At 36.1% G+C, this 11698-nt stretch overlaps 4 protein-coding genes across 5 annotated transcripts; 1 reads left to right on the top strand and 3 right to left on the bottom strand.

Moving 5' to 3' along the window:
• Positions 1 to 117: 117 nt before the first annotated feature.
• Positions 118 to 1504, bottom strand: LOC141915145 (lambda-crystallin homolog). Its single transcript, XM_074806560.1, has 6 exons — positions 1473 to 1504; positions 1156 to 1390; positions 905 to 1066; positions 622 to 816; positions 428 to 533; positions 118 to 344 (listed from the first exon to the last, which is right to left on the bottom strand). The coding sequence occupies exons 1-6, from the start codon at positions 1502 to 1504 to the stop codon at positions 118 to 120; spliced, it is 957 nt and encodes a 318-aa protein (XP_074662661.1).
• Positions 1505 to 2039: 535 nt separating this feature from the next.
• On the bottom strand, positions 2040 to 3457 carry LOC141915099 (lambda-crystallin-like). The gene is made up of 6 exons (XM_074806507.1): positions 3426 to 3457; positions 3117 to 3351; positions 2849 to 3010; positions 2577 to 2771; positions 2381 to 2486; positions 2040 to 2266 (listed from the first exon to the last, which is right to left on the bottom strand). Exons 1-6 carry the CDS (start codon positions 3455 to 3457, stop codon positions 2040 to 2042), a joined length of 957 nt encoding a protein of 318 aa, XP_074662608.1.
• A 1064-nt stretch (positions 3458 to 4521) lies between these two features.
• LOC141910209 (lambda-crystallin-like) lies at positions 4522 to 7074 on the bottom strand. 2 transcript variants are annotated; one of them, XM_074800929.1, is made up of 7 exons: positions 7019 to 7074; positions 6285 to 6372; positions 5945 to 6179; positions 5714 to 5875; positions 5442 to 5636; positions 5239 to 5344; positions 4522 to 4926 (listed from the first exon to the last, which is right to left on the bottom strand). In XM_074800929.1, exons 2-7 carry the CDS (start codon positions 6314 to 6316, stop codon positions 4700 to 4702), a joined length of 957 nt encoding a protein of 318 aa, XP_074657030.1. In that variant the 5' UTR covers positions 6317 to 6372; positions 7019 to 7074; the 3' UTR covers positions 4522 to 4699. The 2 variants fall into 2 exon arrangements, with proteins under 2 accessions (XP_074657030.1, XP_074657040.1); XM_074800939.1 differs by having other exon boundaries at positions 6285 to 6386; positions 7019 to 7039.
• A 108-nt stretch (positions 7075 to 7182) lies between these two features.
• LOC141905927 (protein MFI-like) lies at positions 7183 to 11632 on the top strand. Its single transcript, XM_074795037.1, has 14 exons — positions 7183 to 7292; positions 7761 to 7825; positions 7919 to 7977; positions 8099 to 8187; positions 8268 to 8400; positions 9027 to 9148; positions 9407 to 9617; positions 9698 to 9844; positions 9921 to 10074; positions 10146 to 10282; positions 10359 to 10423; positions 10503 to 10673; positions 11059 to 11114; positions 11201 to 11632. The coding sequence occupies exons 2-14, from the start codon at positions 7774 to 7776 to the stop codon at positions 11347 to 11349; spliced, it is 1545 nt and encodes a 514-aa protein (XP_074651138.1). The 5' UTR covers positions 7183 to 7292; positions 7761 to 7773; the 3' UTR covers positions 11350 to 11632.
• Positions 11633 to 11698: the final 66 nt, after the last annotated feature.

The raw sequence follows: 11698 nt of genomic DNA, 5'->3' as shown, positions 1-11698 counted from the left end.
GTATGATTTGTTATTTTTGCATTTTTCGGGTATTCGTCGTATCAGTGACTGAAGATTGAAGCAATGTAATTATGTCATCGGCTAACGGGACTGCGATGTATGTGAAAAATATAATTATCATTCGTCTAATTCTTTCATATCGGATTTTAATTTAGCTAAAGCAGCCAGTCTACTATCTCTCCACATACGATGATCTTGTAACTGACGAAGTGGAAACATTTCATCTAATTCTTTAATCATCTTTGCAGCACCAGGACTCTCCAAAGACCACACCGGATTTGGTCCAAATGAATTAGTTGTTCTTGTTATACCAGGACCATACCTCTCAATATATGATTTCATTCCTGTAAGAAAAAAAGACTTCTACAAATCCAAAAATATATGAAAATACATTTGATCGATATACATCAGTTTCCTAAACACTTACCATCCCCATTTAGATGACTCACGCACAGCGGCCCTAAAAAGGCATATCTTGGTCCTAAACCACTGTGCATTAATGTGTCAACATCAGCCACATTCATTACACCGTCCTTGAAAGTTACACAATTTTGAAATCGCCAACGATATTTCGATGCGCACGATTTTCATCGATATGATTTATCAATTTAAAAAACTCACAGCAACAAGGCGAAAGCATTCATTCTGAAGTGCAGATTGTATCCTATTTGCTGCAAAGCCAATCATTTCCTTGTTAAGAGTAACTGGAGCTTGTCCGATTTCAGTCATCATTGCTCGGGCTTTCTCCACGACATTTCTGTCAGTCCATGGAGCTGGAGATAGCTCAACTAGTGGTATATAGTATGGAGGGTTTACCTAAAGAAATATGACGAAAAAATAGTCATAAAAAATTCATAAAGAGTCTTTAAATTTTCGGTTGTATATGAATTTTAATTTGACTTACTGGATGAGCTATTGTGACGCGATTTCTATGCTTTAAATGTTCAGATATCAACGAACACGCTAGAAAACTCGAAGAACTGCCTACAATCGTTGTCTCATCAGCTAGTTCATCGATTTGTGAATGAACTTTCTTCTTTAATTCTAAATCTTCTGGTACACACTCCTGAAAAAAAAATCCAGTTCCAAACAGTTAATGTTAATAAATGCTTTTCCTACGCCTTTGGATTAAACAGATGCCAGGCTATGTCTCACCTGACAATATTTTGCTCCTTTGAGAGCAGATGCGAGATCAGCAGAAGTTGCAATTAAACTAAATTGATGATCAGCACTGGTTTTCCCCTTTAAATAACCTCTCTTTTCCAGATTGTGTAGCTGTTTCCCTATATCTTCTAAAGCACTTTTTGTCTGTGACTCTGAGATGTCATACAAAACAACATTATAATCCGCAGAGGCAAATATCATTGCCCAACTCCGACCGATCAATCCACTAAAAAAAAGTATTCAAAAGGTTATGAGATTGAAAATCAAATGCAGCTAAAATGCAATCTAAAATATAAGCAACAATTTACCTCCCAACGATGCAAATCTTTTCGCCCTTCATAGCTGAATCAAGCTTATTTTCATCTTCGAATTACTAAACGGATATACCTTTTAGTTCTGTGTGTGCGTACAAGAAAACTCGTATCTTCTACCTCTGTATAGTGGTATGCTACATTCCACGCGCCAAAACATGAGAAAACGTATGGTATCTAAATACATACAACCTGTTACGTATTCATATGTATGTGTATCAACCTTGTGCATGAATGTATTGTTTTGGAATAGTTGCCCTCATTTAAGGATCATGAGATTTCTGTTGTTCATGAATTCTTAATTCTTGCAATAAAAATGCGTTATCATCGTTCGAATTGATTCTGAGATTATCAATGGTAGTCCTACACAGTATTCAGCATGTATATTTTTGTCATCCGAGTTTTTATTACTTACTTTACCCCAAAAGAGTGGATTCATCAGTAGGAATATCTTTGAGCGAGGAATAAAACAAACAATTTAAACAGGTAAAACGATTGATAAAAAGTAGTTCAAACAAATTGAGTGTGAACTCAAGTTTATTTGAACATCAGATTAGAACAATATCATTCCTCGTCTAATTCTTTCATATCAGATTTTAATTTAGCTAAAGCAGCCAGTCTACTATCTCTCCACATACGGTGTTCTTGTAATTGATCAAGTGGAAACATTTCATCTAATTCTTTAATCATCTTTGTAGCACCAGGACTCTCCAAAGACCACGGGTTTGGTCCAAATGAATTAGTTGTCCTTGTTATACCGGGACCATACCTCTCAAAACAAGATTTCATTCCTATAAGATATATATATTACAGACATCATGAAATATATATGTAGCAATTGGGTTAAATGGGTTGCCTTAGCATTGATTCATCTGGGTTGTGTTCCATTGTTTACAAACCCTTACCATCAGCATTAAGATGAGCCACGCCCAGGGGCCCTAAAAATGCGTATCTTGGTCCTAACCCGCAATGCATTAACGTATCGACATCGGCTACATTCATTACACCATCCTAGAATATTTAAAGTGCTTGTTATTATATTTAAAGTGCTTGATATTTGAAATGTCTTCATATAATTCATAGATTAAAAAGACTACTCACAACAACAAGTCGAAAACACTCATTCAGTAGTGTAACTTGCAACCTGTTGGCCGCATAGCTAATCATTTCCTTTTCGAGGACGACTGGAGCTTGTCCAATTTCAGTCATTATTTCTCGTGCTTTTTCCACAACACTTTTGTCCGTCCATGGAGCTGGAGATAGCTCGACTAGCGGCACATAGTAAGGAGGGTTTATCTGAAGAAATATGAAGAGAAGCTCGAATAACTGGCTTTATTCGTCTATTTAAGGCGGCGCTTAAAGATTTGACTTACTGGATGAGCTACTGTTACTCGATTTCTATGCTTTAAATGTTCAGATATCGAAGAGCACGAGTGGTAACTAGAAGAACTGCCTACAATAGTTGTGTCATCAGCTAGCTCATCGATTTGTGAATGAACCTTTTTCTTTAATTCTACATCGTCTGGTACACACTCCTGAAATAAGATATAGGATTTCAGTTTTAAACCGGCAGGCCTACATGTCAATATGCGAATTTTTTCCTTTCATACATGGATAAACAGATGCCAGGCTATGTCTCACCTGACAATATTTTGCACCTTTAAGAGCAGCCGCTAGATCAGTTGAAGTTGAAATCAAACTAAATTGATGATCAGCATTGCTTTTCCCTTTCAAATAACCTATCTTTTCAAGGTTTTGTAACTGTTGCTTAATATCTTCAATAGCACTAGTTGTCTGTGACTCTGAGATGTCGTACAAAACAACATCATAATCTGCAGAGGCAAATATCATTGCCCAACTCCGACCAACCAACCCACTAAAACAAAGCAATTCATAACGAAACAAATTTTTGATCCCTTGACTGAAAAAGGAAATTCCTCCGAGACTTACCTTCCAACGATACAAATCAGTTCACCCTTCATCTGAAAGCGTCGATGAATGACTGATTTCGACTCAAAAGACTGACATTGAAATAGTTCATTATGATAAAAAGTTCAAATGCGATTATAATCACTTAGATTTATCGCAATTCAGCGAAAATCTAAGCACGGTTAGTAGGGTAAGTATTGTTTGATCGATTGATATGTTCATGGCAAGCTTATGGGCGGATGCTTGGTTAAAAGTTCAGGCATATTGACAAAATCTAAATAACCATGATAAATTTGTATATATTTGTTGGGGAGATATTTTGTGAAAGCTCTGCGAATTGTGCTATCAAACTCTCAGGCGGAGAACTCACGCTGTGAAGAAAACGAAGAAAGACGTTGCTGGTTCGTTAATAATGGTTGATCGTTGGTATCTTATAAGATTATTTATTGACCTGATAAAGGCAGTTTTACAGCTGCCATCTGTATTTGAAGGGACAGATTCCGATTCAATAATCTTCGGGAACATTCCCATACGGATCGCCATTCATTGATAAGAAGAATGCAGAAGCTGTAGTAAATTGTAAACGATCGAGTATCCTCATGATGCCAAATCATGCCATCCTTTCTCGATTGTAATGCTCTATCTACTATGTATCTTTGTTATTTGCGGGTGTATTTTCTTCCGCTCAAAATTGATTGGAAATTAATGAGATCTATAAATTCTAATAACAGTTTTATTTTCACTTCGTAAATACGTATAAATATACTATCAGCGATTGTTACGTGATATACGTTTTCCAATGTTTTTCTTTCCGCGAGACATCACTATGTCGTGGATCTCGTCGTCCAACGGTATGGGTTCCACAGGCCACATATTTTGATATCATGGACGTAAAAAATAGAGTTTACTAGTTTATACGTCGATACTAAGCTTATACTTATAGGTACAGCAGAAATGGATTACAGACGATCGCGTTTCATCATCTTTATGACAAAAGCTTCAAAAGTATGTTTATAATAATATACATGAAGTATGTATATAAATTCTTTCTATGAAATTCCTTGAGAAATAAAACATGATACAAAATATATCCATGATTACTTTTTTATTTTTCAATGTATTGTATAATCTCTCACATTCACATCCAAACTCTCATCATGAAAATTATCATAAATTCGAAAAGGAACTTTGGAAAAGAAAGATTGAATATATCTTTGACAGTTACAAACATAAATTATTCATCATATGGCAATGTAAATAAAGGTAAAATCATTTTTTGAAGGAAGAAATAATCGTTATTTATTCAACTCATTCATATCAGATTTTAATTTAGCTAAAGCAGCCAGTCTACTATCTCTCCACATACGGTGTTCTTGTAATTGATCAAGTGGAAACATTTCATCTAATTCTTTAATCATTTGTGCAGCGCCAGGACTCTCCAAAGACCACACCGGGTTTGGTCCAAACGAATTAGTTGTTCTCGTCATACCAGTGCTATACCTCTCAAAATATGATTTCATTCCTTCAGAAAGAGAAAAGAAATGATAATCTCTAAGTTATTAGTTGAAAAGAAATGTATGAAAATATAAACATCAATTCATGAGAGGCAGTGTTTCAATTACAGTAAACTCCGCTCAAGTCGGATCTCTTGGGACAGTAAAAATGTGTCCAACGTGTGTGACATCCAAGTTGGATGTTATGTATTTCTTAAAAAGTGTCACAAAAAATATTTCAACACACATCCGAGTTGAACGCTTATCGAGTTGATCGGATACGACTTGGGGAGAGTTCGGATATGACTTGGGTAGAGTCTACTGTATTTACAAATGCTCACCATCGGCATTAAGATGACCCACGCCTAGGGGCCCTAAAAATGCGTATCTTGGTCCTAATCCACTGTGCATTACTGTGTCAACGTCAGCTACATTCATAACACCATCCTTTAAAGAAAAACATATATTGAGAATACGAAATCAAATACTCTTTACAATGAAATGTGGTTTATATCAGAGTCATCATCTTTTTCAATCAACTCACAGCAACAAGTCGAAAGCATTCATTCAGTAGTGCAACTTGTAACCTGTTGATACCAAAACCAATCACTTCTTTGTTAAGAGTAACTGGAGCTTGTCCAATTTCAGTCATTATTTCTCGAGCTTTTTCCACAACACTTTTGTCCGTCCATGGAGCTGGAGATAGCTCGACTAGCGGCACATAGTAAGGAGGGTTTATCTGAAGAAATATGAAGAGAAGCTCGAAAAACTGGCTTTATTCGTCTATTTGAGGCGGCGCTTAAAGATTTGACTTACTGGATGAGCTATTGTTACTCGATTTCTATGCTTTAAATGTTCAGATATCAAAGAACATGATAGATAACTAGAAGAACTGCCTACAATAGTTGTCTCATCAGCTAGTTCATCGATTTGTGAATAAACTTTCTTCTTTAATTCCAAATCGTCTGGTACACACTCCTGAAAAAGAATTTCAGTTTTAATCAGTAAATTAATGGCATTTTTTAACGGCATAAACAAATGTCTCACCTGACAATATTTAGCACCCTTGAGAGCATCCGCTAGATCAGCTGAAGGTGAAATCAAACTGAATTGATGATCAGCACTGGTTTTCCCCTTTAAATAACCTCTCTTTTCCAGATTGTGTAGCTGTTGTTTGATATCTTCAATAGCACTAGTTGTCTGTGACTCCGAGATGTCATACAAAACAACATTATAATCTGCAGAGGCAAATATCATAGCCCAACTCCGACCGATCAATCCACTAAAAAAAATAAGTTGTACCATTGCAAAAAGATTAGTAAGATCGAAAAATTACAGAATCAACCAGTCAATGTGTGAATCTAAATCTGCAATTGATAAACCTCACCTTCCAACGATGCAAATCTTTTCACCCTTCATCTTCTGCTAGCCTGTGGCGGATCTGTCTTCAATTCACACACTTCCAAAGAAGAACTCTATAGAAAAAGACCTATTACTGAAATGTGATCGTATCAAGTATGAACCAGGACAGGTCAGATAAGATACAATGACGGCGACCCTCACAAGGCTACTTTGGGCCAAGGTTGGTTAACCGTTCCAGACTAAGTAGGAAGACTACCGGTAGGTTCTAGGGAATGACTGCAGTTATTAAGGTGTCCCTAATGCTTATGTACCTTACCTAACCATAACACTATTCTTTAATAACAACAGTGCCACATAGTTGGAAAGGTGACCCAAAAGGACCAGAAATAAGGCTAATAACACTAAAAAGCACAGGGACTTGTCACGATTGATAATGGATGAGACCAATGATGGGGGTACCAGTATCCCTGCAACTGTACAATAAATTTTATATTATACAGGGATAGTGGACCTGGTCATTAATATTGGTTTTATTCATTCACTATCAATTGTGACAAGTCCCTGTGCTAAAAAGGGAACCGGTTGAGGATTGAGACACTTCAATCACGATTCTTTCAAATATGATATGGTAAATATGATGCTATATATGCATAATCGGTTGATGAAACCTATCAATCATGCAACAGTGTGCTTTCATTGACATGTCATCGTCGTCAATAGCTGTATAATCAAGCAATAGTTTTGGTTTAAGATACACACCTTCTATTATACAAGCAACTGTCAAAAGTGTAATTCAGTATACACTAACTGCAATGTGCGAGTGGCTCATTTTCACAAATCGGGGTCGAATCCGCTAATAAAAACCACTCTATGACATCACTGACGCGTCACTGCGCTTGCGTCAAGTTTCTGGGGATACCGGAAGTGAGTTTAGTAAACAAATGCAGCTTGTCAAAAATCTTCCTTCTTATTTTAAAAAACGACGGTTACCCATCGCTAAGCGGGCGGTAACGTTCATCCCGAAAGTCTTCATGTAATTATTGCAGATCTTGAAAGAAACGAAGAATAGAAATAAATTAATTCCACCTTCTTGTGCGGAGACTTTGATGCTATTTCTGGCTTGCTTCTCAATCAATTCAATTCAATTAAAAAACTTGATCCCTTCATTTATAACTTCGTAACGTAGGCCTAAGTGAAATTGCCCTATTCTTATCTACCATAACTCGAATATACCCTTCTACGTGGTCCTTTGAGCCTTGGGGTTTCATTGCAGTCAGAACTAATAACACAAAAAAACTACAGAAAAGGTGTTTTACTGGCTAAAAAGAAATTAGATCGGCCAATTTGCAATTTCATCTTGTGGATGCAGTGCAATGAGCCTCATTGGTGGTAGTTTTAGAATTCAGTATAAATAGGAATGGTAATAAATACAAATAGAAAGGTAATAAATACAATTCATTACCTTCGTGTTGTTACTAAACCAATTGTTCTTTTTGAATAGTTGAACATCAAAAATGATTTCCCATAGCAAGGCAAAGAAGATTTTTGATACTGCTCCAATTCCTGGTAAGCCTGGTACCCTTAAAGTTAATAAGTAATATCAATATAAGTAATATAAAAAAAAGTATTTTAATCTAATGACTTCTGTTTGGTTTAAAGAGGGAACTGGTTTGGCAAGGATTTACAAGCTAGCATCATGCAATAAAACCAAGAGATTGGTAAGGGATTACCTGTATACTGGAAAAAATATGTTTGGTTGGAATGTTTGGTCTGAATATTATTTCATTCAATTTTAGAGTTTTATTAGAACTGCTCCTATATTATTTCATTCAATTTTAGAGTTTTATTAGAACAGCTCCTACCACTGAAGATGGTCAAATATCAGCCGCAATAGAAATTCAGAGATGTTTCCGTGGATATAACACAAGGTAATTACATCATTTTCCTAGAGAGTTGATCATCAACTCAAAAAAAATGATTTCTTTGTTTCTCATAAACCATTTTCTAGATGTCGATTGTTGAATGTCGTCGCTCCAAAAACGAGCATCACAGCTGTATATAGTGAAAGTAAACACCATATAGAACGCCTTCAAGATGTGCGTTCACCAACTAAAGAAAAATCTGCAGGAAAATCGGATACAGTAGGTCTCACAGTTGATAATGTTAAATCGGCTTTATTCGCTTTAACACTTCGTTGTGTGTATGTTTGTATGGATGGATGTTGTAGTATATACTGATTCTGTAGGCTGAGAAACCGAAACGAACTTCCGTTTGGCTTTACAACATGCTCGGTTTGGCTGCTAAAGGAACCCAAGGCAGTCTTACCTCTCAATCGCCTTTACCCTCTTATATCGGTTCGAGCAGTGTGCTGTCTTCATCGGGACGTGAATCGAGAACTAGCGGATTCACTCGTCGTGATTCCGTTTCGATGCGCAGATCCTCACGGACGAGATCTTGGGCAGCGAATGTTTCCCCGCTTTTAGCGATACGTCCCAGTCGTATCAGCGAAACTGACATCTTAGCAGTAAGGAAACTGTATTTACCATTGAAATTCTCATCTTAATTCAAACATTAGATTCATGTTTAGAATGATGAGAGTTGATGAAATCGTATCCTTTTATAGCCACAGTATCTTTTGTTTTGGTGGTAAATTTATGCGCGGATGATATTTTGATTCCAGTTTTTACAACAGTGTATGGTTATATCTACCATTGCTCCTACTAATACATAGATTTTTCTCTCTCCCTACGTCTATTGTTGAGTACAGGTTCAAAATGAGATGGACGAAGCCCCTGTCAGCGCGGAAGAAAAATTGCAGGCTAAATACCAGGCTTACGTTCAAGTTATGATGAACCAGGGTTTAGAGGCTGATTCTCCTATGATAATAAGGTAAACTTTCACTGGTTGTCAAAGCTAGAAAAAAATTTTTCGCAAGAAGAGTGACAAATTTTATTTGGAGAACATTCTTCTTCACTGATTTTCAACTTAAATCAGAAATATATTTGCTGTCCCAATGCTGCCAAGTTAGACCAAGTTTACGGCATATTACAACTTCAAAGATAACCTTAACTAATTCATCCCGCCCTACAGTAAGTGCCATAACTCGAACATGATTTGCCGTCTGATGTCAATCAATTGATTTTACAGCTACGAGGATTTCTGCGCTCATATTATTCAAGATTGGTGGCGTCGTGTTCGTCCGTATAAAGTTCCGTCTGCGATAACTCAACCTTCGTCGATTGTTCCAATCCATTCAGTCGTCGTACAACGATCGTCGGAAAAATTATCCATCATTTCACCGAATTTGAACGAACACGATGCAGCTTGTAAAATACAGCGTTCGTGGAGGCGACACATAGTAAGCATTGGTCTGTCTTTTGAAACCTGTGAAGATATACATTTTTCATTAATCATGCGATAAATAATGATTTTCTGTAGGATATGCAAGTGTTTTCTTATTATCGGGATCTGATCAACTTCAAAGCACGTGGTGACCCAGGAATGATGCTACGTTGTATAAATCCAAACGAAGCTAAACTTCTAGATCCAGCTGCCGGAGTACATATTAAATTCAGACTTGCCGGGGTAAGAAATATGTACTTCAGTTAATTTTGTAGTTTCAAGTACACAATTTTACATTGTTAAATTGTTATATTTCCAGGAGAGATTTCCACCAAATATCTATTATAAAATATACACCCATCGTCCTATTCAAGATCTGTGCGCAAACAGTCCTAAAGATTACACCAGGGCATCAACTAAACGTAAAATGGCACAAGATGTACACAACAAAGGAAGTAGATGTCCAACTGAGGGTAAGAGTAGAATTCCAAAAAATCTAATTTTAGTGGAATATTTATGAATTGATAGTTATAAATATTTGTAGATGATAGAGAGAGATGGTATAAGAGATTGGATAATAATGGATGGAGACTAGTTTCTGACAGACTTATTACGCATTTAATGGCTGATCCAGTTACTTGGGAATCATCCAAGAAAAAAGTAGAATTTCATCACAATAAGGTATTTATTCATTGCACTGAATTAGAAGAGAATTATAGACATTTTGAAAGAGGTTTTGATTTCTTTGCTCTTAAAGTTGCACCGAAGACAAGAAGTTGAAAAGAAGAGAAAGCGTAAGAAGATATCATGGATGAAAAAGATGTGAGTACAGCTTCAGGCTTTCAAAACTGTTCAGTATGAGACAATCTTCATTCTGTGTATGATTTTGTATAACGTTTAGGTATCGTGAAGGAATGATGAAATCTCGAGTCGATGATCCTGAAACTATAGAACTAATAGATGGCGCTGCTGCTGGAATGATAGCTACCGTTGAACATGAAGGAACTGATGCTGTACAGGAATGGGAAGTCGATGAATTATTAGAATGGACTACCAGTTTAAATTACGATGAGTACGTGTAGATGATATATGTATATATATATATATATATATATATATATATCATTTTGATAATATAGAAATGAAAAATTGAGTCTGAAAGAGTTTCCTTGAGCTAGTAGTTGTAGTTTATCGCACGATTTCACCCTATACCCTAATAGATATGGGGTGATAGATAAAATATACACCCATTGTCCTATTTAAAATATACACCCATCGTCCTGATTTATAAGAAAACAATGATGAAAATGAATAATCTACCAACTCAAGGAAACCATTTCAGACTTTACTTTTTGGACTGAGTGTTTCATGAATGGTTGATTATTTTTTGATTTTCTAAATTGATTTGGATTATGTTGATTATTTCTAGACTTATTCCAAACAATTTTTCCTTTCAGTTATGTCGACGTCTGGAAGAATATCGCGACGAGTTCAAAATCTGAAAAACTTGCCGGTGAGAATCGTATTCATTAATTTCACACGATTTCATCGACTTATTTGCGTAGGATGATAATTGTAATCGTGCCTTGTCTATTTCAGAGACGCGAAGTCAGATATTTTCAGCAGTCGACTCCGATCCTTTTACTTTAAAAATGTCTGAATCGATATCAAAAATAAACACACGTCGCGACGATCCTCTACCGAGTAATGTAAATACACCTACATCTGATATCAGATTTCCACATTGATCATCATCACCCGAGTGGATGTGACATTTTAAAAACTTTGCCGATGATGAAAATATGCGCATGATTTTGCTATCTTGACACTTTTAAGATCTTGTTAAAAATGATAAAAAAGTGAGATGAGAAGATTGACTTTTTAAGAATCCGTCCACGCATTGCATGCTTTAAAAGTGTACCGTACTCGAAATGACATTTTAATCCGTCCGATAGCTTAGTGATGAAGAGACTTTTAAAATGATAATATTCTGTATCTTTAAATAAAAACTTTTGTTACAAAAAATGTTTTCCTTGGTTTTTTTGAACGAATAAATTGCTCTTTTGAGCATTTCTTAGCATTATCTGTTGTGTTGAT

This window comes from Tubulanus polymorphus, chromosome 1 (assembly GCF_964204645.1).
Source record: "Tubulanus polymorphus chromosome 1, tnTubPoly1.2, whole genome shotgun sequence".
In the NCBI taxonomy this organism is placed as follows: domain Eukaryota; kingdom Metazoa; phylum Nemertea; class Palaeonemertea; order Tubulaniformes; family Tubulanidae; genus Tubulanus; species Tubulanus polymorphus.
This window is presented reverse-complemented; position numbering and strand designations above follow the sequence as displayed.